A 27,260-nucleotide genomic window follows, 5' to 3' on the forward strand; every position below is an offset into this window, starting at 1 on the left:
ATTCCTGCCCAACTGGCTACTCCCCGACTCTCTAGACTGGAAGACTCTATGGTGACTGGAGAACTAGCAACATCAGAATAGCTAAACATGAAAGTTTAGCTACTAAGAGAGAGAAGGATTTTTCATCAGACTGTTTATTTGGTTTTGGTTAAAATGTTTGAACGACTGTGTAATAATGAATTAATACTTTGTTAAAGATTCAGCACTCTCATCCTTTCAATCAAGTTAAGGGCCCAGGTCTGCCCACAAAAACCAGGGATGGCCAGATATTGCATTCTTGATATTTCTAAGCAAAACAAACAAACAAACAAACAAAAAAACTGCCCACAATCTAAAAACATAAAAAATGCTAAACAATGTTAGGTCTTCTCTGTTCATCAAAAGAAGCAAAAAAAGGCACAAGCCCAATTTATATAAAAAAATTCCTTTGCTGTTCACATTTAAGCAATGAACTTTTTCTCTACAGTGTCAGGTTTGTTTTCAGTTTTTGTGTTTATGGTGTATCCAAAAGTCCTTGGCCAGCTTCCCATAGGGCAGCTGCATGATGTCTGCTTGGGTTAAACAGGACTGGACTATGAGCATAACACAAAGGTAGAAGATCTTCAAATGCACAGGTGCAGGGTGAGATAGGGAAGCCTAACAGATTACAAATTGGATCGTATTGTAAATGTTTGTATTTTAACTTTGTTATATTCAGAAGGAAGTGAGAGAAGTGCTCAGACAAGCAGTTACTGCGGGGGAAAAACCCTATACAGACACTACAATCATTCAGGTAAACCACAGCTGATGTTCTTTGTAGCATGCAAGTCATTAAATGCAAGATCCTCAGCATTTGCTAATATGCTCTAATTTTACAGATCTAGGCTCAAGTCTTTTGTATTGCACACCTGCAATCCTATGGACTTCAGCTATAGCTGTGTCACTGAGAGCAGAGGTTTTCCTCTTTTGTATAAAAGAAAAATAATGAACTTTCCCATGTTTCTCTATATCTTCAGCAATAGCCTGCTCCTGCTCCCACTGAAGTCGGTGGGAGTTTTGCCATTAACTTCATTGTGGGCAGGTTCATGCTTGAAGTGCTGCATGCATGTTCGTATGAAACTTTAATATGTCTACAGTGGTGGTGTAGAGGCATTGGTCCAGATTTTCCTAACATGACCAAGGACAGGATAGGCCCATTACTCAATGCAGGGCGGAGGGGGAGAGATAATAACAGAAAACATGGAAATGTCCGAAGTGCTAAATGCCTTTTTTATTTCCGTTTTCACCAAAAAGGTTAGTAGTGATTAGATATCTACCGTAGTGAATGCCAGTGAAAATGAGGTAGGATCTGAGGCTAAAACAGGGAAAGAACAAGTTCAAAATTACTTAGACAAGTTAGTTGTCTTCAAGTCGGCAGGGCCTGATGAAATGCATCCTAGAATATTCAGGGAGCTGACTGAGGAGGTACGGAGCCATTAGTGATTATCTTTGAAAACTCATGAAAGATGGGAGAGATTCCAGAGGACTGGAAAAGAGCAAAGGCAGTGCCAATCTATAAAAAAGGGAAATTAGGAAAACCTGGAGAATTACAGTCCAGTCATCTTAACTTCAGTACCAGGAAAGATAATGGAGCAAATAATCAAGCAATCAATTTGCAAACACCCAGAAGACAATAAGTTGCTAAGTAATAGTCCACATGGATTTGTCAAGAAAAAAATCATGTCAAACCGACCTAGGAATGTGCAAGTGATAGTTTGCAAAAATAGCTAATAAAGGAAATTTGTATGGGCACATACAGAGGCCAAGTTGAGGATCCTTTGAAATTTGGCCCGCCAAGGTTTCCTGTGTGGCCTGCCAATTAAGCTCTGTCTAAGCAGCTGGAGAAGAGTGACTGCTGGCCGGGTGCCCAGCTCTAAAGGCAGCACTGCCATCAGCAGCAGCGCAGAAGTAAGGGTGGCAATATACACCATACCATATCACCCTTACTTCTCCACTGCTGCTGCTGGTGGCTCTGCCTTCAGAGCTGGGTGCCTGTCCAGCAGCTGCCGCTATTCGGCTTCCCAGCCAGTGCTTAATTTGTGCTGGGCTGAGCTCCGGCATCTCTTTCATTACAAATTAAGCACTGCAGGTGGTAATGTTGATTTATAAACCTTGTTAAAAGATAGAAACACTAACACTTATGTTCCAATCAAGGTCTTTATTTATTGGGAGCTGAAGTTTTTTTTCTTTTCTTTTGTCAGTCTTCTGCACAAATGGCCTGCCTCTTGTCATAAAATACTCAAATTGGCCTGCTGGCAGATCTAACTGAGTATAACAGCATTGGAGTTTGGATTTGATGGGACTGAAATGACAAGTTATTGGGCTCAGTGCAGGGGGGTAACTGGGTGAAATGTACTGGCCTGGGATCTACAGACAGTCAGATTAGATGAGCTAATGGTCCCTTCTGGCCTTAAACTCTATGAATCTATGAAATCTCTCAAGGTGTTCTAATGAGATTTCCACCAGCAGGGGCTGCATCCAGAACCAGTCCCAGAGGGGCAGTGAGACAGGGTGAAACATCCAAGAAAGGATTAAGAGCTGCCTGCCTGTCGCATGACTGTGCAGGGGATTTAAGGAGAGGCAGGGGAAACACCTCTGGGGATTGCAGTCTGCTTTGGTCAGGGAAATCACTTTGTTTTGTTAACTTCCTGAGTTTGTGTCTGTGAAAGTGTGCCGTGATCACGGGCGGCGGGTGAAACTTCCCCTCGGGGAGGCTAGCCCTCTGCTCTGCCTCTTCTGGCCAAGGCTGGGTGGGGCCATCCCCTGCTCGCTGCTCTCAGCCCCCCTGCGGCCCCGGGTGGGGGGGGCAGCTGAGAGCTTGGTCGGGTCACGGGGAGGTGGGGTTGGCTTAGAGCTCAGCCCTGGCTGGAGTCGAGCTCTCAACCCCAGCTGGGACCACGGCAGAGCTCTTGGCCCTTGCTGGAGCTCCGAGCCAGGAGCCCGTCCCCTGTTCCGCCCTTTTCGCCCGCAGCCCCATCCATGGCCCCACCCCATTCCGCCCCTTCCCCCGCAGCCCTGCCCATGTTCCTTCCCCACTCGGCCTCTTCCCCTGAGGCCCTGCCCTCTGCTTGCTTGCTCCTTTCACACACACCCCGCTGGGGCCCTGAGATCGGAAAAGCTCTGCAGCTGGGAGAGAGACCCTCTGGGGCCCTGGTGGGGGCAGATTTTTCTGGGCCCCCCAGATTGGCCAAGGCCCCTGGGCATGGCATAATCCTGGTTCTTCCCTGGGCCAGTGAGAAAGCCACCTGCTTATAGGAAGGTTCAGACCCAATTATTCAAATCAACCTTGTCTCCCAAATCTGATTGTGGATTCAGACTGGAGGTTCCAATTCAGGCCCATCTCTACATGAAATAAATATTTAGGCACAAATCTTCAGACGGTGGCCTCAATTTCTCTTCAGGCACAAATTATGTCTGAAATTTGATCAGATGTTTAAGTACTTGCTTTGTGGCTCCATCAGGTATTTAGCCGTCCAAACCAGTGTGGCCACAAATGAATGCACAGGCCTGGTTAAGGCAAGGCGGAAAATGTTGTCTTTAACATGGCACACAGGCATATTAGATTAGCTATCTATATCTATCTATACTGTCTCTAACAGGGGTAGGCAACCTATGGCACACGTGCCGAAGGCGGCACGCGAGCTGATTTTCACGGCGGCACTCACACTGCTCAGGTCCTGGCCACCGGTCCGGGGGGCTCTGCATTTTAATTGAATTTTAAGTGAAGTTTCTTAAACATTTAAAAACCTTGCACTTTACAGACAATAATAGTTTAGTTATATATTATAGACTTATAGAAAAAGACCTTCTAAAAACATTAAAATGTATGACTGGCACGCAAAACCTTAAATTAGAGTGAATAAATGAAGACTCGGCACAGCACTTCTGAAAGGTTGCCGACCCCTAGTCTATAATATCTATACTGGCAAAGCCTCCTAATGAGACACAGCTTATACTGGCCAAAGAGTTATTTTGCTAGTATATTTTATACCAGTTCCCCAAACGAAATAAGCCATACTGGCAAAAGCACTTTTTTTTTTTGCCAGTAGGATTGCATCTGCACTAAGGCTTTTGCCAGCATAGCTATGTCAGCTACAAGTGTGATTTTTTTTCCCATGCTCCTAACTGAAGTAACAATGCCAGCAAAATTTAACTGTAGAGCAGGCCTAAGGCTGCCTTTTGAATGCTGTGTACCACTTTCCCCAAGAGACACTATTGTTCGACTTGATGTCCTGGTCAAGTTCCTGACTCAGGTGGAATGTGATTACCCAGCTACCATTCTGTACATGTCAACTCACTACAGCATTCTTCACTCTCTGTCTTAAACTGATGCATAGGATTGCTGTACCCTGATTAACAACCACTAGATCTGGCTGCATTTCAGTGGTGTATGTAGTTGGTGCTGTTTGGAGAGGCCTTTGGGATGTTTTTTTGTAATGCAAAGTGCTGTATGAATGTAAGATCCTGAAAATATTATTTACTTTCTTTTTGTTCTGTGTTTTGTACAGTGCCTAGCACAACAGGGACCTGATCCTTCACTGGGGCACTTAGGTATATAGATAGGATGATGATGCATAATATTACTATGTAATATTACACATTGTGTAAGATCATGAAAATAGTACTTCTGCAATTCTGTTTTCTTTATGACTAAAGATGAAACCGATCATCAATATTTTCACAATACATGTCTCGTGCTCAGATTAGGGGAGTGTGTTTTCTTCCTTCTTTTTTGCTGAACTGATACATTTATTGTGGCTAGTGCATGGAAAATCCCATTCTCTCTGTGTGTCACCATTTGTCTCTCTGACACTATGCAGATCATGGCCTGAACACAGAATATATTATTCTGACTGTCTCCTTTTTCCATCTGGTCTTTTCCTACCGCAAGGCTCCATTTCAAGACAGTAGCTAGTAGTGTTAAGTTAACACCTGTTCAAGTCAATCTAAACAGAGACTGATTTTCATCCTTCTGGCAGGAAGAAACTAAGTGCTCCGCTTGGCTTACCATTTGAAAGTGTAAGGTGGCGTCAGGGGGAATTAGCATGAGCAAATTGCCAGGACCCTATTTATTATCTTATGCCATGAAACGGAGCCCACCTATTCCTTGCTGCCGTCTGGTAGAATAAGCATCTCACCCCAGGAATACTGTCTTTGTATGTTTTTATATAGGCATCTTTTTATGGTCAAAGATGGCATTTCTCTATATAGTCATATCTATTCAAATACAAAGTCCTGCTAAAGTTATTGGCAAACCCCTCAGAAATGAAGATGGCAAATATTGTATGAATTGGGCCCCGCAGCTGAGTATTACTAGTAATGCCCAAACGTGAGGCCAGATTCTTCCACTCTTATTCGCACTGAGTGGCACCTTACTGCACAGGAAGTCCTACCGACTTCAGCAGAAGCATTTGTGGAGTAAGATACTATTCATGGTGAGTCTCGGTATCCAAATCTAGACCCTAGGGAGTATTTTTATTCACATGAGGATTTTTAAAACGAGGAACTAAATCATTCCCTAAGAAGATGGAGGGACTTTCAAAGGTGAGGGAGGCGTCAGAAATCATGTGCACCTAATGGCATTTGAATAATTTCAGAATGTTCTATCATTACTTAAATCGACAGGTATTAACAGGGAGGGCACAGGCAGTCCAGCATATCAGTGATACCATAAAAGACAAGGTGGAAGCTGTATGTTTGGAAGAACTTCTGCATTTTCTGCATAGGTAAGAAGCCCATCTTTTTCTGCACTGACCCATCGTCAGTAAAAGACAGAAGAAATGGTAGCAGATTAATTGGTGACTTTTTGTTTGTCTGAACCTATTTTTATTTCCCAATTCCCCATTTATTTTCCCATTTTACAGCAAGTTCTCATCAAGCTGCCAGACTCAAGTTTCATCACCTTTCTTGGAGATTTTATTCCTCTGGACTTATTTGGTTTTCTTAAGTACTCGAGTCAACATTTATTCTCGGAAACAATAGAAAAGGACATTTCACACCCTGTTCGTACAGTAACTCCCCCACTTAACGTTGTAGTTTTGGTCCTGAAAAATGCGACTTTAAGTGAAACGATGTTAAGTGAATCCAATTTCCCCATAAGAATTAATGTAAATAAGGGGAGTTAGGTTCCAGGGAAATTTTTTTCACCAGACAAAAACTATATATTATATAGATATACACACAGTATACGTTTTAAACAAACAGTTTCATACTGTTCACAGCTATGCTGATTGTGGAGCTTGGTTGAGGTGGTGAAGTTAGAGGGTGGAAGAGGTAGGGATATTTCTCAGGGAATGCCTTACTGCTAAATGATGAACTAGCACTGAGCTGAGCCCTCAACGGTTAACACATTGTTGTTAATGTAGCCTCTCACGCAAGGCAGCACGAACACGAGGGAGGGGAGACAGCATAGCAGACAGAGACACACACCTTGTGTGTGGGGAAAGAGAGAGAGAGATGCACACTGCCCCTTTAAGTAAGTTGACCCACTCTTAAATGCATTGTCTTTTTAAGTGGATCAGAAAGTTGAGACAGCAGCTGCTGCCCCAAGCTCTCTCTGTCTCTCTCCATTGGTGTCCCCTCTCTGCTCTATATGGAGAAGGGGTAAGCGGGGTGCAGGAGCAGGGGAGAAGGGGACACCCTGAAATTAGCCCCCTCTTCCCCTCCTGCACAGCAAGCAGGAGTCTCTGGGAGCAGCTCCAAGGCAGAGGACAGGAGCAGCACATGGCAGTGAGGAGCGGGACAGCCGAACTGCCGATTGATAGCCTGCAATTGCTAGCCTGCTGGGCGGCTGCAGCACAGGGAACTTAGGGGAGCGGGGAGCTGATACGGGGGCTGCCAGTCCACCCTGGTTACAAGCCCTGACCAGCTAGCTGCAACGGGCTGCTCTTCCTGCAAGCAGTGGACAAAGCAGGGGGCTGCCAAACGACGTTAGAAGGGAGCATTGCGCAACTTTAAACGGGTGTGTTCCCCAATTGATCAGCAACGTAACAACGAAACAACATTAACCAGGACGACTTTAAGTGAGGAGTTACTGTACCAGGTCAGGTGTGCTGTGTGTGTAACAGTAATGTACCAGCACCATGCACATTCTGGGGTCTGAGGGCCTCATCCGGTGACCGCTGAAGTCAATGGAAAGACTCTCATTGATTTTAATGGGTTTGGGATCAGGCCCAGAATAAGGCTCTCACTAAATTACCAGTAAGGTTTTTTTTTTTAAACTCTCTTTCCTAACTGTTCGGAGAGAAGACTCTTTTCCCACTCTTAGTTACTGAAAGCAGAGGACATTACCTCCTCCTAACCCTTACCCACTTGAATAAAGTACTGCACCCTCATGTATGTATGTATGTATGTATGTATGTATGTATGTATGTATCTTTCTTTCTTTCTTTCTTTCTTTCTTTCTTTCTATAGGTCTACAAATCCTTACCATGTAAGTATCAGAGACAACACAATAATCAGTACAACAGTGAGATTTTGTTTAGAGAAACATTCTACATTAATATAATAACCAGGTCTCTCTATTTAACAGGCTTTTACCACACTGCACAGTGACCCTCTTTACACTACCCAGGGTGTGTTGTTTCTGGTGGTTTTATTAAACTGAGTGACACTTCTGATTACACATTTATCAAACAAGACATTTATAACAAATGTTAATATTTCAAAAAATTGGACAGGTGTCTTTTTATGTCTTAGGTGTGCTTTTTTTCCTCTTTCTTTTGCTGGCTAAAGTGCTTTGTCTGAATACTGAATAAATGATAACCAAATATCTAAGTATTTATTGTCCTATGTCTATTTTGCTGGGTATGTAGTTGGTGGGTTAATTTTTCCATAACAACAATCTCCCATATTTCTCTTCTCATTTCTAGCTGCTGAGAGGACAGAGCTCTGGTCCCTCCTCTTGTTTCTTGGAGGAGGATGAGTGCTCTGTCTCTGTATTCCCACCTGCCATTCTCTATAACAGGGATGGGGACTTATCATTTTTTCTGGTGCCTTCCTTCTCTTCTTTTTCCAGTATGGGTCTCTCACTGTATCCCATCCAGCAGAGAGTCCCTCCTGTACTACTAGTTGTAGGCAATATATTTTCTGAAAGGAGTATGATTTTTTTTTCTTTTAAAGTTCACTGTCCCTTTAAATTAACAGAGGGAAGGAATTACGTTCAAGAGTTGCCCGGCAATGCTATAAATCTAAGGCCTTTAGGGACTCAAGCTCTGACCAGATTTCACTGATTACTCATGCGCATTGAGTCTTCTAGAAGCGCACCAGGTTTCGGGCAAGTCCCTTTTGCTTTGTCGCTTACAAGGAGCAAGTATTTTAAAAAATTAGCACACAACCCCCCCAGAACCATTACAATGACGCATGCCTAAGCTGAGTAACTTCGCAGTCTTATTACTTTAACACTTCCCTATCCCTCCCAGCTACTGAGGGCAGGGACAGGATCTTTTCCCTATTCTAGAAAGCATCTAGAAGAGTAAAACTGTGCACGCTAAGAATCAAAGTAATAATGGAATATTTAGTCTGCTTGCTGCCAGGCTACCCGATTCTGTAATGTTGGCAGATCTTGCTATTTAAACATGTCTTTGTTACTTTGTTTTACCTAGCTATAAACATGAAGGAAGAAGCCTTCTCCAACTTGACACCTTTTCTGAGCCCTACAGCAATTTGCAAATACTTGAGACCTGCTGCATTTTCAGGTGAGAAAACAGACCAGCCTGACATGTGAAGTGAAGTGGATTTTCTGCTTTATGGGTCTCATCTAGCTCCCATTGAAGTCAATGAGACTACCTGAGTGCTTAAAGTTAAGCAAGAGCTTAAGTGCTTTGCTGGATCAAGCCCTATGTGAACCCTACATCTTACCTCTTTTTCTTAAAAGGAACAGGAAGCAACAAAGCAGAGAGGAGGTTCTAGACACCAAAATGCTCAATTCAGTAGTGCTTGTGACAGGTGGTTTTTCTGTGCAAGATTACCTGGGGATCTGCTGGAGTCAGCCAAAAACCTTAACCCCCCAAAATAGCCATAGTGTTTACTTTAATTTTGGAGTCAGTCATGCACAAGTAATTTTTTCTTTCATCATATATGCGCTGTAATATGTTGCTTACAGCGAAGGCAAGAGTCCCATGATGTGTTGCTAACACTGTGAATCCTAAACTGAAGATTTATGTTGGCTCCACTGAGTAGAAAATATTTCTATTGTTCTTTTAAAATGTGAAAATAAAAATTACACAGTAATCTTTTCCAGAAAATAAAAATCATGATTTCTGATTTGTGAACACATTAACCTAGGACTTGCATGATTATGTAGATTTGAAGAATGCTCTGATTATATATGTCTGCATTTTTTGCTTGTAAGCGTTGGCCTTTTTAGTGTACAGTGCTATTCAATTTGAATTTGTTATGTGCCAAACGTACAAAGGATTCCTGACCCAGTCTCCATTTATCTGCAAACTGTCTTCCATGTGCAAATCCTGTTTGTGTGCTATTTTTTGTGTTCTCTCATTTGGGAAAATGACAGAATTTGCATTTGCAAAACCCATTGATGTTTGATTTGCATGTACAAGTGGCATTTGTTTGTGTAATATATGCACAAGTGATTGTCCACTTAGGCCCTCATCCAGTGATGCAGTTAAGCATGTAACAACCTTTAACCATTTGAAAAAATCCTGTTGACTCAGGTGGGAGTTGGATCAGGCCTTAAAAGAGACCATGGACTGAAAATATGGCCCTATGTGACGTTTGGTTTTGGTTTTGTATTTTTTTGACAGATCTGCTTGGCATAAGCTAACATACATCTACAGTGCTAGTGCTGACACTGATGCTAAAGTGAAGGAATTTATAGACAGTACAGAAGAACAGAGCAGAGAACTTTTTCTGCAGGCAATTACTTCTAAAGTCAAGGTATCTGAGACCAATGTTAACATTTAATGCTGTTTTCATGCTGTCAGGCAGATGTTCCTATTCTGATTCTGGGGATGATGTATGACTTTGTCTGCAGGACTGATGAATTGATATATTTTAGATCTGTACCTTGGAGCTTCTGTCTATTTAATCATTCAGGATTCTAATACTCCGCTTTTGGAGCCATAATCTTTTCTGCTATTACTAAAGGTGCACCAATGGCTGCCCACCTGTATTCAAATCCCAAGAGCTGAAGCGAAAAATATTAATTTCTGTTGGCTATGAATTTCTCAGTGAACAAAGTTAAATAATGTGATGCCATTTATCTTTGGTGTATTGTTCACTTCTTCACAAAGATGAAGACCACTGCAAACATATCAGATGGCTGTCCAAGCCCGTGTGTGTGTGTGTGTGTGTGTGCGCGCGTGCGCGTGCGCCCTTGGTTAACCTAGGTACAGAGAAGGTAGATCAAGAGCTTCTGTTCTCCATATCTCATAACTCAAGAATGAGGGGACACTTGGTGACACTGAAAGGTGGCAAATTCAAAACTGATAAAAGAAATACTTTTCTACATGGTGCACAATTAGACTGTGGAACTCATTGCCACAGTAAGTCATTAAAGCCAAGAATTTAGCAAGATTCAAAAAGCACTTGGATACTTATCTGGAGATCAAGATATTTCCAGAGTTATAATAGCTAACGGAAACAAAATCTGGGAAGGGATTTTAAACCTCATGCTTCAGGCCTTAAGTCAGTCTCTGACTGTTAGAGATCAGGATGACACTTAATATGGAGGGCAGATTATTTCACATATACCTGCTGCAGGGTTCTTGTACCTTCCTCTGAAGCATCTAGTGCTGACTATTGTTGGAAATAGGATGCTGGACTAGATGAACCACAGGATTGATCCAGTTTGACAGTTCCTGTGATCCTAATCTGTGTGGGCACATTCTGCATAGCCTCACTGATATAGCTATCTCTCCACTAAGAGGCTGTCTGCCTTCCACAGTCTTATAAAGTGTTGTTATAGCCATGCTGGTCCCAGGATATCAGAGAGACAATGTGGATGAGGTAATATCTTTTCTTGGACCAGCTTCTGTTGGTGAGAGACAAAATGTCAAGCTTACACAGAGCTCTTTTTCTGGACTGGGAAACTTTTTCAGGCCAGGTCAACACTACAAACTTACACATAGGCTCTGGAACTAAGGGTGCGTGGCGGTGTGGGGTGGATGCTGCAGCATCCCCTGGCTTGAAGTGGTTTCCCTCATATACAGGGTTTACAGTTTGGTTCAATGGCTCTCAGCACTCCCACTATACAAATTGTTTCATCACCCCTGAACTTACATTGGTATAACTACGTTGCTCAGGTGCAGGGCCGGCTCCAGGCCCCAGCACGCCAAGCGCGTGCTTGGGGCGGCATGCCGCGGGGGGCGCTCTGTCGATCCCCGGGAGGGCGGCAGGTGGCTCCGGCGGACCTCCCGCAGGCGTCCCTGCGGAGGGTCCGCTGGTCCCGCGGGTTCGGTGGTGCATCCGCAGGCATGCCTGCGGGAGGTCCACCGGAGCCACACGACCAGCAACCGGCAGAGCGCCCCCCCGCGGCGTGCCGCCGTGCTTGGGGAGGTGAAATGGCTAGAGCCGCCCCTGCTCAGGTGTGTGAAAAATCTATACTCCAAAGCGACATAGTTATGCTGACCTAACCCCTGTATAGACAGCACCATGCTGACGGGAGAGCTTTTCCAGTTAACATAGCTACTGCTTCTCATGGAGGTGGATTAACTGCGCTGACAGGAGAAGCTGTCCCATCAGTGCAGTAGCATCTTCACTAAAGTGCTACAGCTGCAGTGCTGTACGTGTAGATGAGCCCCCAGAGTGAATGTCACAGCTAAATACAAGATGGAACAGATTGTTTAGTTTAATTGTTAACACATATCTCAAAGGACCATTGAAGGTGAAGGTGGCCCGTTAACACCCCTCCACTCAGAGAGAGGAAAGGAAGCAGCTGGGGGAAGGGGGCATTATTAGTGGTTTACAGATTGGTCTAGTAAGCGATAAATGCAGTGTTTCTGTTCAATCCATGATTTTTAGTGTCTAGTGTCTTATGAATTTAAGATCCCAGACTCGTCTTTTGAAAGTGTTGTGCAGGTTTCCTTTGAGGATGAGGACTGAGAGGTCATAGAATCATAGAAGATTAGGGTTGGAAGAGACCTCAGGAGGTCATCTAGTCCAACCCCCTGCTCAAAGCAGGACCAACACCAACTAAATCATCTCAGCCAGGGCTTTGTCAAGCCGTGCCTTAAAAATCTCTAAGGATGGAAATTCCACCACCTCCCTAGGTAACCCATTCCAGTGCTTGACCACCTGCCTAGTGAAATATCCTAAGATCCAACATAGACCTCCCTCACTGCAACTTGAGACCATTGCTTCTTGTTCTGTCATCTGCCACCACTGAGAACAGCCTAGCTCCATCCACTTTGGAACCCCCCTTCAGGTAGTTGAAGGCTGCTATCAAATCCCTCCTGACTCTTCTCTTCTGCAGACTAAATAAGCCCAGTTCCCTCAGCCTCTCCTCGTAAGTCATGTGCCCCAGCCGCCTAATCATTTTCTGTGCCCTCCACTGGACTCTCTCATTTCATCCACATCCTTTCTGTAGTGCGGGGCCCAAAACTGGATGCAATACTCTAGATGTGGCCTCACCAGTGCCAAAGACAGAGGAATAATCACTTCCCTCGATCTGCTGGTAATGCTCCTACTAATACAGCCCAATATGTCGTTAGCCTTCTTGGCAACAAGGGCACACTGCTGTTTGAAGGCCAGAAGAAGGGGTTCAGGAAAGATTTCTTTCAGGACAGGTCCCCCATTGAGTATAGGTTGTAGTTATTTATTTATACCCCATATGGGTTCCAGTGTGGGGTGGTGGATAATAACTAGGGATATGTGGTTAGAAGGAGTTTTATTTCTGTATTGGAGCAGGTTCTCTTGGGATATTTGGGTGGCCCATTCCATGATGTGATCTGCATGTCTGGTGCAGTGTCCTTGTTTGGTGAAGGTGGTTTTCAGTGTCTGTTAAGATGTATATCCTAGACTCTTTTCTCTGAGTATATTCTGTGGTATCTGAAGCTATGTCTACACTAGCACTTATGTCGGCAAAACTTTTGTCACTCGGGAATGTGAAAAAACACCTCTCTGAGTGACATAAGTTTTGCCGGCATAAGTGCTCATGTTCACAGTGCTATGTCGGTACTATGTGCACAGTGCTACAGCTGCTTGCTGAGCTGGTTTTATTATGTTGATGGGAGAGATCTCTCTCATTGGCATAATATGGCTACACCATTGATCTTACAGCAGTACAGCAGTATTGGTACAGCTGTACAGTTGTAAGCTTGTAAGTGTAGACATGGCCTGAGTGTCTTGCGGTAGATTACAGATTTCTTGGTGTGTATGGGATGATGACTGGATCTATGAAGGTCGGTGTAGTGTTCGGTGTAGTGTTCTAAGGGTTTCTTGTATATAGTTGTCTGTAGGGTTCCATTGTTGAAGCTGATTGTGGTGTGCAGGAAGTTGATGTTGGTGTGGGAGTGTTTCAGAGACAGTTTAACGGACAGGTGGTGGTTGCTGAAGTTGTGATGGAAATCTACGAGGCACGTAGGCAGTGATGAGCTGCCAAAATCTTAACAACCGGTTCCCTATAAAAAGTTCTGATTTAAGGGCGGGGAAGCGGGGGAGGGACCAGGGAGAGATCGTCGTGGGGCCGGAGGCCCCTGCAGGGCCTGGGCCAATTGCCCCACTTGCCCCCTCCCCTCTCCTCTGGCCAGCCCTGGAGCTTGCAGCAGCCCCCCCCACCTTGCTGGGCCATTCAAAAAGTGGCAGCAGGACGACTCCAGAGCTCAGCTGAACTGCCCAGCTGGTGCCAGCGGCTGGCCACGCTGCATCTGGGGGGAAGCGGGGGAAGGGCCGGGGGAGCCTCATTCTCCCCAGCTGGGAATCCTGGGAGCAACAGGATGGTCCGGCCCACGGACTAGAGTTCTTTGCCCACCTCCTGGCCCTTTAACAACCGGTTCTCCACGGAGGTCTAATTTTAGCAACCGGTTCTTGAGAACCTGTGGGAACCTGCTCCAGCTCACCCCTGCACATAGGTCGTCTTTCCAGAGGATGAAAATATCATTGATATATCTCAGGTATATCATTGGTTTCATGGTGCATTTGTCCAGAAATTCTTCTTCAAGGTTGGCTATGAAGTGGTTGACGTATTGGGGACCCATCCTAGTACCCCTGGCTGTTCCCATGGTTTGGACAAAGTGTTTGTTGTTTAATGTAAAATTGTTATGGGTGAGTGTAGCAAGGTGGGGGGGATCCCCCACAGCCCCACGGAGGGACGAGCCTCCCCTAGCACCAATGTGGGCGGAGCCAGCGTGTCCTGAGCCTGCCCCCCAGAGGGCAGAGCGCAGGACAGGAAGTAGAAAAGAGCAGCTGCAGAGCTCACTTGGAAGCCAGCCTCCGGAGAGGCCAGATGCCTGTGGCCTAGCTCCGGGTTGGGACACGCTGACAGGCTGCAGCCGACACGAGGACTGGCCAGGCCAGCCCAGCCTACCCCTGGCCAGCTACCCCGAGGAGCAGCCCAGCCTACCCCTGGCCAGCTACCCTGAGGGGCAGCTGAGCCTACCCCTTGCCCCCTACCTGGAGGAACCAATGGTGCTGGAAACCTCCGAGGACACCGCCCTAACCCAGGTACCCTACGAGAGGGAGTCTGGAAGTAGCCCAGGGGCAGTCGACCCTGGTATGGCTGCAGGCCAGCCCGAACCCAGGTCAGTGTATTGTGATCAGGATCCCCACTGACACAGCAGCAAGTCTCCTGCCGCTGCTAGGGCCCCGGCCTGGGACGCAGTGGAGTGGGTGGGCCTGCGTCCCCCCTGCCACCCCACTCATGGGTGGCAGTCTCTCCCTCGCACCAGACACTCAGAAGCCTGAGCTCCTGACTGTATTTTTGTTGCTCCACATTGACCCAGGGCCTGGGCTCTTATTGAACTATTGCGAGGCGGTGGGATACCCCACAGCCCCATGGAGGGACAAGCCTCGGCCGAGCCCTTCTACAGTGAGAATGGGTGTAATGGATGAATTTGGTGATGTGTGTTGGGGTGGATATCTGAGGGTTGTCCATTGTCTTGTAAATATTTGAGTCAGGCAGCTATGCAATCATTGTGAGGGATGTTGGTGTACAGGGAGGTGAAATCTATGGTGGCAAGAATGGTGTTCTGAGGGAGCTTGTTAATGTTGCGGGGTTTGTGGAGGAAGTCGGTTGTGTCGTGGAGAAAGCTGGCCCTTTGTAAGGTGAGTGGTTTGAGGGTGGTTTCTATGGCCTGGTTTACACTGGGGCAGGGGAGGAATCGATCTAAGTTACTCAACTTCAGCTACATGAATAATATAGCTGAAGTTGACATACTTAGATCTACTTACCGTGGTGTCTTCACTCCAGTGGAGTACCGGAGTTGATGGGAGAGCGCTTGGTGGTTGAGTTATCGCATCTTCACTATACATGATAAATCGACCCCTGCTGGAGCGATTGCTCCGGAGGTAAGTGTAGACATGCCCTATGAGTCCTGATATTTCTTCAGTGCCATGGTCAGATATGATGGGTCTGCCTAGGTTCCCTTGTTTGTGTATCTTGGGATGTATTTAGAAGACCCCTGGGTTGCACTTGTGGGGGATTATAAGCTTTGTAATGATACCTTACAGGAGACCTTTTGCATGAAGCATATTTTAGTTATATTATATTCACACTCATCAGCCTACTTTCATAAAATCATATCGAGTGCAAAGTCACAATTAGATTCTGTGGTGGGGCGGAAGTTTAGACCCTGAAAGAGTACAGATAATTCAGCTCCATTTAGGGGTAGTCTTGATAAATTGATGTTCGGATGTCATGTAGTTTCCATATGGGTTCTAGTGCTTAGGTTTCTCCTGGAGATGGTGATGTTGTGGAGTAGTTGTAGTTGGTTCCACTTTCTGTTTCTGTGTTGGATGGTTGTCATCAGGTTTTATTGATAGTGGTTTTGAATTTCTTGCATGATTTCCAGGTAACTTTCCTTATTTTTTTTAATTTTAGTGTGTGAGTATGTGATGATTTCTTGTTTGAGGTGGTTCCTCCTGGAGCATGTGAGGTGCAGTAAGTGGTTCCTCAGTTTTTCTGAAGTCCATCTGCTGAGCTGTTCAGCATATTTGGAGTGGTATGTAGTGGTCAGAGTGTGTTAGATGATGAGACCACTGGGGATAATGTTTTGTTTCTTGTATTTGCTCAGGAAGTAGATGTTGTGGTAAGTTTTGCTTCCTTTTTCTTTATGTTGTGGAGTTTCCATTTCAGATGGCAAAATTAGGTATCTTCCATTATTGCATGCAATGTTGTTGTAGCCGTGTTGGTCCCAGGATATTAGAGAGACAAGGTGGGTGAGGTAATATCTTTTATTGGACCAACTTCTGTTGATGAGAGAAACAAGCTTTGGCACTTACTCAGAGGTATTCTTCAGCTCCCCACAGACCAGGACACACCAACTTAAAGCAGAACCAGACCCTCTCAGAACAAGAGATACAAAACCTGCAGACATATCTCCACTGCTGTAATGATCAACACACCCTACAACACACCTTTCAGGATCCATGTATCCTACACATGCCTATCACAACAGGTGGTGTACTTCATCCAGTGCACTAAATGCCCCAGTAGCAACTATGTGGGGGAAAACAGACAGTTACTACAGTCTTGCATGCATTCACCCAGGAAAACGATAAAAGACAAAAACAGCCTATCATCTGTCGGTGAACACTTTTCACAAAGCGATTATGCTATATCTGGCCTATCAGTCCTCATCCTCAAAGGAAACCTGCACAACACTTTCAAAAGATGAGTCTGGGAGCTTAAATTCATAACTTTGCTAGACACTAAAAAGCATGGACTGAATAGAGACCTGGATTTATGGCTTATTACAAAAAATCTATAACCATTCACCCCCCCCCACTTCCTCCCCACCCTTTCCTCCCTATGACTGGGAGAGGTGTTAATGGGCCACTTCACCTTAAATGGTCCCTTGAAATATGTGTTAACTATTTACGCTAAACAATCTGTTCCATCTTGTATTTAGCTGTGACATTCTGAGTACATTTCCCAGACCTGAAGAAGAGCTCTGTGTAAGCTCAAAAGCTTGTCGCTCTCACCAACAGAAGTTGGTTCAAGAAAAGATACTATCTCACCCACCTTATCTCTTCCACAGCCTGAGGTCTTCCAGTGTTGGGGCTCAACATGTTAATTTAGTCCATTTTGGGTTTTAATTGTTTCCTGCTTTCATCGTTTTGCTTATCAGTTGAAACAAAGGAATGAAAAGAAGATGCTGCAGCACTTGAATGACTCCACCTCTAACATGCCTCTGTGATGTTTCTAAATGGCCCAGCATTGACCTCAGTTATTTCCTATTCCTCAGGTGGCATTGAAGGATCACTTCAGAAAAGATAATAGTGATTTTGACAAATTTCTAGACTGTTTACGGTCAAGTTTTTCAAGGTTTGAGATGAAAAATACAGAGACCTATGAGGTAAGAAATAAGCAAGATATTACTAAGAAAAACCACCACAAACCACACCATTGGATGTTGGGATTGCTAAGTATTTCAAAGTTAATCCAAACTCCCATTTAGCCCCAAATGGTTTAGAAGAAGACCTGATGGTCTCAGTCCAGTTCCTAACAGACAAGTGTCAACATCACAAAAACCACTATTAAGATCACAACAAGAGTTGTAATCTTAGCAGAGAAGCCAGGAAATGAATGGGCATGGAAATGGGGGGGGAGAGGAGGTTGGACTACCTTAAAAGGTGCCCCACCCAATCATGGCTGTAGCAATCTGTCTAGCTAAGCATTTATAAGGCCCCCATTACCGTAGTATCTGAACCCTCATAATCTTTAATGCATTTATCCTCAGAACATCCCTATGAAGTAGAGACTTGCTATTATCCTTATTTTACTGGTGGACAATGAAGGCCAAGAGAAACTAAATAACTTCCCTAAGGTCTCACAGAAAGTCTGTGGCACAGCAAGGATTTGAATTTGGGTCTCCCATGTAGAAAGCTAGTTCCTTAAACACTGGGCTAGCCTCTCTTTCATTATGGGGGAAGTTTGCATTGCTGCTGCCTATGCTATGTGTGTCCTATGGTTGAAAACAAGACTTCCAATTCCACGTCTGTAAACATGGCACCTTTCACCACCACTAATTTCAGTTCAAAGCTAGAAAATGCATTGCAATATAGAATTTTGGAGCTATTCTGTTTGCTCGTTAGAACTGACTCTGTGTTGCCAAGTTTGTTTGGGGGCAGGGCTAGAGATTTCCTATGTGCTTTGACTGCAGCCTAAAACTGACCTGATTTAAATTGCTAATGAACTGTAGTTTTGTCCAATGAACTGTCTTTTATTGAGGACTAGATCTCTCTCACTCCCTTTAAGTACTTACATGGCCCTCATTACCCATAGTCTCTAAGCAGATTGTGCCAACCTTAGTACATCCATGTGTTAGATTAGACTCTTTAAAAGGGTTCAGAAGGGGAAGATTGGGGCCTGCTTCTGAGTAAAACCAAAGTGGCCAGTGTCTTTCTAGCCAGAATCTGGCCTCTACTCATAGCCACACTCAGCACAAAGAGGCTAAGCTTTGTTTCTTTGTCTGGAACAGCCCCTCATCCAGACTGTCCATCACATCATTGTCACTGAGTATGTTCAGGCTCTCCTAACTGCTTCTGGGAAGTCATCTTCTGCAAAGCGGAGGAAAATTGTCAACAAAATTAAAGTGGATCACCAGGCAATTCGAACACTCTTTGAAGAATGCTTTGTAAGTCTTTAATTTGGCTTTGCAGTGTTACGTTTACTCTTTCCACCACCGAGTACAAGAACCTGGACAATGAGCGGCACATTTCTGAGTGGAACAGGAGCACTTAACAAACTGATACCCAGCTCTCCATACATAAACATCAGTCATGCTTCAAGACATCATGTTGGCAGTTCAAATCTGCTATCAGTGGTGCAAAATATTGTTAGTTTGTAGCTTTGGAATGTAGGGGGACCCCAAGCTTTCTATTCTTTCCCTTGCAACAGGAAACAGTGAGAGACTCAAAATTGGGGGGGGGGGGGTTAATTACACCAGCTAGGCCTGTTGCATTTCATGGGGCAATTGCCTCAGTAGAACAGGTGATGTCCATGCTGCTCTACCATGCGGCTCTTGCCAGTTGGGCAATGCAGAGTCCTATAGAACCTACACTCTACTCAAAGGTCTGCTGTAGTATAGTTTCAGTGGGATACGGTATCCTTCTCACTTCCTGCTGTGACAGGTTGTTGGACGCTTCTGTGTTCCACTACAGAAGTTACTGCATTTCAGGAGTGGGTAAAGGGATTGCTGTATCTCTTTTACTTATCACAGAGGGATCAGGATTAACATGAAGGTTTGTAAAGCACATGTAGAGAGATGGGTGAGGGTCTAGTAATGTATTATAATTAAAAATACTGTAATTCTTGGCTACCTGATACATTTTCCCAATCAAATAGCCTCACTCTTTTGGTGGGCTTGTTTAAAGCCAGCCATAATGCAGTTGCATGTATTGGCCAGTAGGGGTTGCTAATGCAGTTGCATGGTTAGATTCCACTTTATTCCTTCATCGGGGGTGAGAAATACCACACAATCCCTGCAATGCTCATAGCTCTTTCCTGTCCACGGGTAGATGACCCAAGTCTGATCCTGAAGCCAGATCTTCACATTGCACTCTGCTTCCTCTGCCACTCCAGTTGAATGCATATGTTCTTATATCCCTAGGGCCCTAGAACTGCTCCACTGGATGACCCTATTGAAGGTATCCTAGATTTTATTCTTCTTACTGACATTGAAGCAATGAAAATACATCTTGTGCTTCTTCTCCACAACTTTCCAGATATAAGGTAAGGCACGGCATGGATTATAGTTATTCAGGCTGCTTAGCTGATTATTTACAGCCATAAATCCTGTAACAATATCTGCACTCCCTGTGCACCTTTTTGGCTGTGCTTTGGGATTATTATAGTCAAAGCTGGTGCCAACATCTATAATTAAGGCTCCCTGACACTTCCATTATTAGATCCTGTTTTCGGATGCTTATAACTATCAAACGTTGACCATTTGGGTTGAAATGTCCCATTCTGTGCACTGAAGGAGGCAGGGGTCCAGGGAAAAGAAGTTGTCTGTGATCATGTAATTAAAGACGACATCATAATGCACATGCACAGAGGGGTCAAATTAGCATTGCACGAGCAACCTTAATTCAGGCACTTCTTAGCTTTTGAATGTTTAACTTGGCAACCTTAACATTCTGTTAACGTAGCTCTTTTGTGTGTCGTTAATTCTACATCATCCAGCATGCATTCAGCACTTACATTTCACACAGGAGACTGACGTAGGAACTAAAATGGACTTTTAGTTCCTAAAATGAAATGGCAGCTAATCTCAGTTTGTCAAACTGTTCTGGTTTTTTTTCCCTTCAATTCCTTCCATCATTTTTCTGATGTCCTGTTCTAGTCACTGTCTTTTTCCAAGTTAACTTATATGCACAGACAATACTCGGAAAAATACCCATTCTGGTCGTAGTCTCAGTGCCAAAGTTCGAGCTGGTTCAATGTCATTGACTTCAATGGCATCACACCCGCTTACATCACATCTGACTTGGGTTCTGACTTGGGTGATAAGTGACAGTCCCATTCAGCCAAGCAACTACCACACAAGGGAAAAAAAACATCTTCCAGGTGACCAAGAGGTCACCATCTCTTTGCAGAAAGAGTAAAAAAAATGCTCTTAAAAATAAAATGTGGAATCACCATAAAAACCAACCTGCCAAACAATCAAACAGTCCTGTTCTGCTCTTAGCAGAGAACTGGGTCAGGAACAGCTTTGGGTAGGTGAGATCACCATTTTAAATACAGCTAATAACATGCTGGGTGGCCATTGGTGTTAGAAACCCATTTATCAGCTGTTGGAGTTTAACAGTTTCCAAGACTTGGCCCTGTGTAACTGGGTCTTATCAAACAGACATATTTGTCTCCTCTGTTTTACTGATTTGATTCCTGGTACTTTTGTAAAGGAAAGAACTTCTGAATATAATCTTGGTCATCAAGGGATCTCTCAATGGGACAGACAGAAATGCTATGTTGGAGGTGGTTTATGATAATTGTGTGGGAGTTGAAAGAGGACACCATTCGTTTTTTGAAGCGATAGAAATAAAGACTGGAAAATATGGAGTCTGTGGCTGCTGCTTCTGCTGTTAGGAAAGGTGAGTGTGTGTGAGTACATGTGCATATAGGTGTGTGTAAATAGATTTATAGCTAGATAATGTAATAATTGCTGTGACTGTAATGCCACTTTTTTAGATTTCTAATACAAATCTGCATTACTAACTCTTGTATAGCATTTTCCACCTGTAGATTTCTGAGTATCTTTAAGCATCATTTTGCAGATAGAGCAGCTGCAGTACAGAGTGCTTAAGTGACTTGGCCAAGTTACAGCAGGTCAGTGGAAGAGCTGGGAATAGAACCCAGAACTCTTGGCTCCTTGTCTAATTTTCTTTTCCTGTTTGAAGACAGCAGAGTGAATCACAGAGCACAGGGCCTGGTCAGACAGTCCAACCAGCCCTGCTTAGGAGTGACAATCCCTATTCTTTTAAAACAAATACTTAATGTTTTTCCATTTGGTCCCTCCATAAATCTCCCCTAGTCCAATGCATTTCAACAGAGTTCATAGATTCATAGATTGTAAGGCCATTAGGAACCTTTATGGTCATCTAGTCTGACTTCCTCCTTAACACTGGCCAGAGAATTTCACCGTGATTCCTGCATTCAAGGGCATAACTTCTGGGAGAACTAGCGCATATCTTCTAAAAAGATATCCAGTCTTGATGTAAAGACTTCAGGTGATGGCCAATGCCTACTCATTCCAATGGTTGGTTACCCTCACTTGGAATAATTTACATCTTATTTCTAGTCTGAATTTGTCTAGCTTCAGCTTCCCACCATAGGATCTTGTTAAATCTTTGGCTGCTGCTTAGAGCCCTCTCCCCATGTAGGTTTATCTCCTCGCTCTGTACTGAGAGTGCATTCACACACACACACACACACACACACACACACACACACACACACACACACACACACACACACACACACACACACACACACACACACATTGTTTTATTTCAGTTTCACAAACATTTCCTTTCTTTCACTCAGGTCTAATATGGAAAGTCAGAAGCCACCCTTCCTGCCTGTGTCACAAAGGCTCCATCATCATCAGGCAAGATCTAAGATCACAGCTACTTGAAAGTTAGGAGGAATAGCAAACAGTATTTGTCTGCTGAAATAGCCCGTAGGCCATGCGAGAACATGTGCCAGAGTGTTCATGACAAGAAGATCACATAAACCCAAACTGTGGTTCCCTGCACAAAGTCCAACTGAAAGGGGGAATGCACATGGGTAGTGGGGTAGAATCCTCCCTGAAACCTGCAGCTAGATTCTTGCTTAGCTGGGCTATGGCTGGTAGGGAGAGAAGCACTGGACAGAGCCACATCTTGCTTTGGTAGGCGATTGGGTCAGTAAGCCCCTGCCATTTCCCCACTCCTCCCACAATGCTCCTTTCCACAGTCCTGCACCGAAAGCCACTATGTAGCATGTTCTGCGGCATGCAGAGAGCTGCAGAACCCTTCTGGCACATGGTTACCACCTAGCATCCTGCTCAGCCGGAAGGTGGCATTTCCACAGCAGCTGGGGCCTTGTGCGCCCACAGAGGGGAAGCAGGATGTGGCACTTAGCTTTTGTGTCCCATTCAGTTGCTTAAATGGAAAGCCATACTAATAGCACAGAATTTACCTCAATCCCTAGTAGGCCATTGCAGTGGATTGTGGACATAGTGCAATTAGTATCTTTGTTTTTATAACTGGCTTCAGAGCTGAGTTTGGCTTTCCATCCATATAACTCAGTTTACTGAAAATTTCCCCTGCTGTAAAGCTCTAATTTCTTTAACGTGGGAATTTTTGCTGTGGAAATCTCATGTGCAGTGGACAGTTAAAATAGCTGTTTCCGCTAATCCTCTGGGTCGGTGTGAACTGCTTTCAGATGTGACTAGACAAGAAGTACAGTATGGGAAAATAATAGCCCTTCTTTTTGCCCATGTATAGGCTGGTCATAATCTCAGAGCTGGATTTGGTTCAAGGCCTCATTTGCTATTGTGTTAATATAGGTCACTGCCATTCTGGTGCTCTCTGACAAGTGTAAACAAATTAGCCGTGCAGAAAAGAACTGCTATATCAGACACTCTTCAACTCTCGTAGGCAGCCATTCTGCATCAGTGACAGCTTCCTCAAACATGGCCTTTCACCCCTGTTTTGTTGGCAGTTCAGTGTGCTCATGATTCATTAGCAACGGAACAAGAGAAGCAAGTTGGTTGGTTTTTGTGAATATGAAAAACGTGTAATCAAGCTGCCCTGTGAGATGTTTGGGGGAAAGTCCCCTAAATCCAAATGAAATTTTAAAAGGTGTCACGCTACAAAACTATAAACTCTCATCTATGCTCTTTGCTGAGTCTGAAAGCTCATTTCTTCAATAAACTAGCTTTTAAAGGCCAGATTCTGCTTCCTTACTCCTGGTGAATGGTACCTCACTCTACAAGTAGTCCCAATAGACCTGTTCCAAGTAAGGTGACACACAGTTGGCAAATATGTGGTTTTAAAAAAACAAGTCAAACAAGGTTAGAATTACCATGTAATCTGCCTTAAGTGACCTTTCAAGGACCAACAAACCCCAGCTGAGTTACAGAGGTTGTTCATTAACTAGTCTACAGGTGGCACAACACCATACCAAAAAGTTGCTCTCCCTTGTTTGCCATCTCAGCTTGAACTCTTAATTCACCTTTCCCTGTGCAGCTCTGCCCTGGCCTATGCCTTGGATCTGAGCTGTTAACATGGCCCATGTCCTTTCCATGTCAGTCGGCCAATGTGCCCCGCCTCTTCAGGGACACAAAAACATTTCGTGAATTTGTGTCGGTTTGGTCAAATTGGTGAAAAAAACAAACAAAAATCCCTTAAAAAGGACTCAGAGAAAATCAAAATGTTTCCTTTCAAAAAAGATGAAACATTTTGATTTTTCAGCTCAAAATGACTGTTTTGAAAATGTGTAAAATAGTCAGACGTGGTCAGCAGTGAAACAAACATTTTGTTTGACCTGACACTATATTTTTTTCCCAACTTTTTTTGTTTTGCCAAAAATTTTGAACAGTTTCAGTTCAACCCAAGCGGTTTGGTGTTTTTAATTTTCCAGAATGGCCAACGAACCAGAAAATCCATTATTCGCACAGCTCCACTCACAGCCTTCTGAGTTTATTTCTCCAGGCTCATCGCTGCACCTTCCTCCATGGCCAATACAAGGGCAGCTGGCCCTTCCTTTCCCCTTTTAACCTCCTCCTAAAGCCCTGTTCTTCTCTGAGGCCTGTAAAGACCAAATACATTCTGCAGCCCAACATTAAATAATTGGATGAAGAAAAAACAAGCCTTATCTTTCTTTGGGGATTGCAAACAGGTGTCAAGGGCTCACAACCACGGTCCTTCCCATATTGCTAATTGTCGAGGGTAGATGGGAGGGGAACTTTGGTGGAGGTAATTGGTCCTGATCTATGTCTGTGTTTTACGACCCAATCATGCAAATACCTACTACTGGGGTGAGTGGTAAGCACCTCTTTGGGTTGTAAGGTTTTGCAGAATGGTGCCTTTACTTTGTGAGCCTCACAGGGACAGGAAATGGGGGAGGGGGAGTATTAATATAATTTTTGTCTTGTACAATACTGAGCACATCTTTGATTCCCACTGACCAAATGATGTAATCCCCAATAGACTCTTTATTGCTTTGAATGAATTGTGAGAACTTCAAAATCATAAAAGTCAATTTCAGCTATTAAAAGATTAGGAAGAGCGTTCTAACAAAAGTCAATAATCTACTCTTCCAAGACAGCTGACTCCTCTGTTTGCAAACAGAGTTTCTAAAGTGGGTATTCACCCACGAAAGCTCATGCTCCAAAACGTCTGTTAGTCTATAAGGTGCCACAGGACTCTTTGCTGCTTTTATAGAGTTTCTAAAGCTTCAGATGGTCCAGGTATTAGATAAATGTGCAATTTTTAGTCCAGCTAAACATTTAATTGGCTTATAAGCCACTCAGTAAAGCAATTAAAAAAAATTCACTGCCACTTTGCACAGGTTGGAAGACAACACAGTCTGCATGTTGCACCCAGCTCAACCAGCCTCAAACTTCTTGCCACACAAAGAAATATGGACATTTGTCAAAATATACAGGGCTGGGCTCTGAATTGTGCTGGGTATATCAAGCCAGTCACAGTAGTCATCCTGCTGTGCTATGATTTACGGATTTATTTCCAGGGGCGTGGACTACATTATATCTACAATTTCTTGGAGATAGGGTTATAGTGAGGCCATGTTTATTGATATTTAAATCAACAAGCATTACAGAGAAAATAAATAAAAATACACAAAACCCCTTGGACATCCTGATCATAGTTGGTTCAAAAAATACATTCCACAGCACTGGAAAGATTTCTTCCAAATAAATATTGATAATTAGTTGCTTCTACTCTACCTGATAGTCACATTCAGAGAAGGGTTTTATGCTTACTAAATAAATAAATGTAAATTGGAAACCAGCGTGTACTGGAACACAGTGTCATGTAAGTAAGTCCTGTCTGTGTATGTATATACAATGTGTTCTGTAATATATAGCTGTATGTGAAAGATATTTATTTTAAATAATATTTCTTCATTGTAAATTTCTCTTCTTATTTTGCAATGGAGCCATAAAATACTCAAATAAAACTTAAATGGAGAAAAATGCACTCTTAGACTTATTCGCCGCATATTGGACTGCAGAGTTTGGAGGTGAATCTGCCCTGATATGATAAAGACCTCAATCCTATGGACTTTCTAGACATAATCCTGTGACATATTTAAACCCATCTGTGCTGTGCTTCCAGGAGGATAGGGGACAAGGGTGGCTTTAACTCAGGGCCAGCTCCAGAGCCCAGCGGGGCAAGCACCTGCCTGGGGCGGCCCTTTCCCGGGGGGGCGGCAGGCTGGGTCGGCGGACCTGCCGCAGGCATGCCTGCGGGAGGTCCACCGGAGCCCCGGGAGCAGCGGACCTGCCGCAGGCATGACTGCGGAGGGGACGCTCGGCCGGCGACTCCAGTGGACCTCCCGCAGGCATGACTGCGGACGGTTCGCTGGTCCCGCGGCTCGGCTGGACTTCCCGCAGGCATGACTGCGGCAGCTCAACCGGAGCCGCCGGACCTGCGAACCGCCCGCAGCTGCGGGAGGTCCAGCCGAGTCGCGCGACCAGTGGACCCTCTGCAGTCATGCCCGCGGGAGGTCCGCTGCTCCCGCGGCTCGGGGGCGCCTCCCGGGCATGACTGCTTGGGGCGGCCAAAAACCTAGAGCCGCCCCTGCTTTAACTGCCCTGTTTTACCCTTATTTCTGGACTGTGTAGGGGCCAGTGCAAGCAACAAAGGACACTCCACCAGAGAAGCAGATCACATCATGGAATGGGCCACACAAATGACCTGAGAAAACATACTTCAATAGAGATATAACCCCCCCACCCCCGACCATACACCCCTAGTTGTCACCTACCACCCCACAATGGAACCCATACAGGGTATCATTAAAAAATTACAACCCATACTTGATGGGGACCCTATCCTGAAAGAAATCTTTCCTGAACTCCCTCTTCTGGCCTTCAAACAACACCCCCTCAACTTCTCCAAGCTCATCATCAGACGCAAGCTCCCCATACATCAGGACACACCGACTGAAAGTGGCACCAGACCCTGCCACAACAACAGATGCAAAACCTGCAGACATATCTCTGTTTCTACAATGATCAACACTCTCCACAATGCACCTTTCAAGATCCCTGGGTCCTATACCTATCATAAGATGTGATGTACCTCATCCAGTGCACTAAATGCCCCAATAGCAACTAAGTGGCTGAATTGAGATACTCGCTACGCGCTCAGATGAACTCGCACAGAAAAATGATAAAAGACAAAAACACCCTATCATCTGTGGGTGAAAACTGTTCACAAAGTGATCACTCTGTATCTGACCTCCCAGTCCTCATCCTCAAAGGAAACCTGCACAACACCTTCAAATGATGAGCCTGGGAGCTTATATTCATAACTTTGCTAGACACTTAAAATTATGGACTGAATAGTAGAGACACCGGATTTATGGCTTATTACAATTTACAATCCAC

At 44.4% G+C, this 27,260-nt stretch overlaps 1 protein-coding gene across 1 annotated transcript in view; it reads left to right on the forward strand.

Annotated features, from left to right (window-relative positions):
• The window catches only part of LOC123369890, a 33,020-nt gene extending 7,291 nt beyond the window's left edge, over positions 1 to 25,729 (forward strand). Inside the window, exons 4-12 of the mRNA XM_045015934.1 lie at positions 698 to 772; positions 5,644 to 5,744; positions 8,622 to 8,714; positions 9,783 to 9,915; positions 17,382 to 17,492; positions 18,618 to 18,773; positions 19,749 to 19,870; positions 21,043 to 21,231; positions 22,184 to 25,729. Coding sequence (XP_044871869.1) covers positions 698 to 772; positions 5,644 to 5,744; positions 8,622 to 8,714; positions 9,783 to 9,915; positions 17,382 to 17,492; positions 18,618 to 18,773; positions 19,749 to 19,870; positions 21,043 to 21,226 — 975 coding nt within the window. The 3' untranslated portion in view covers positions 21,227 to 21,231; positions 22,184 to 25,729. The remainder of the gene's footprint in view (positions 1 to 697; positions 773 to 5,643; positions 5,745 to 8,621; positions 8,715 to 9,782; positions 9,916 to 17,381; positions 17,493 to 18,617; positions 18,774 to 19,748; positions 19,871 to 21,042; positions 21,232 to 22,183) is intronic.
• The last annotated feature ends 1,531 nt before the right edge of the window (positions 25,730 to 27,260 follow it).

The sequence above is a fragment of the Mauremys mutica genome, chromosome 4 (assembly GCF_020497125.1).
Source record: "Mauremys mutica isolate MM-2020 ecotype Southern chromosome 4, ASM2049712v1, whole genome shotgun sequence".
NCBI lineage: Eukaryota > Metazoa > Chordata > Testudines > Geoemydidae > Mauremys > Mauremys mutica.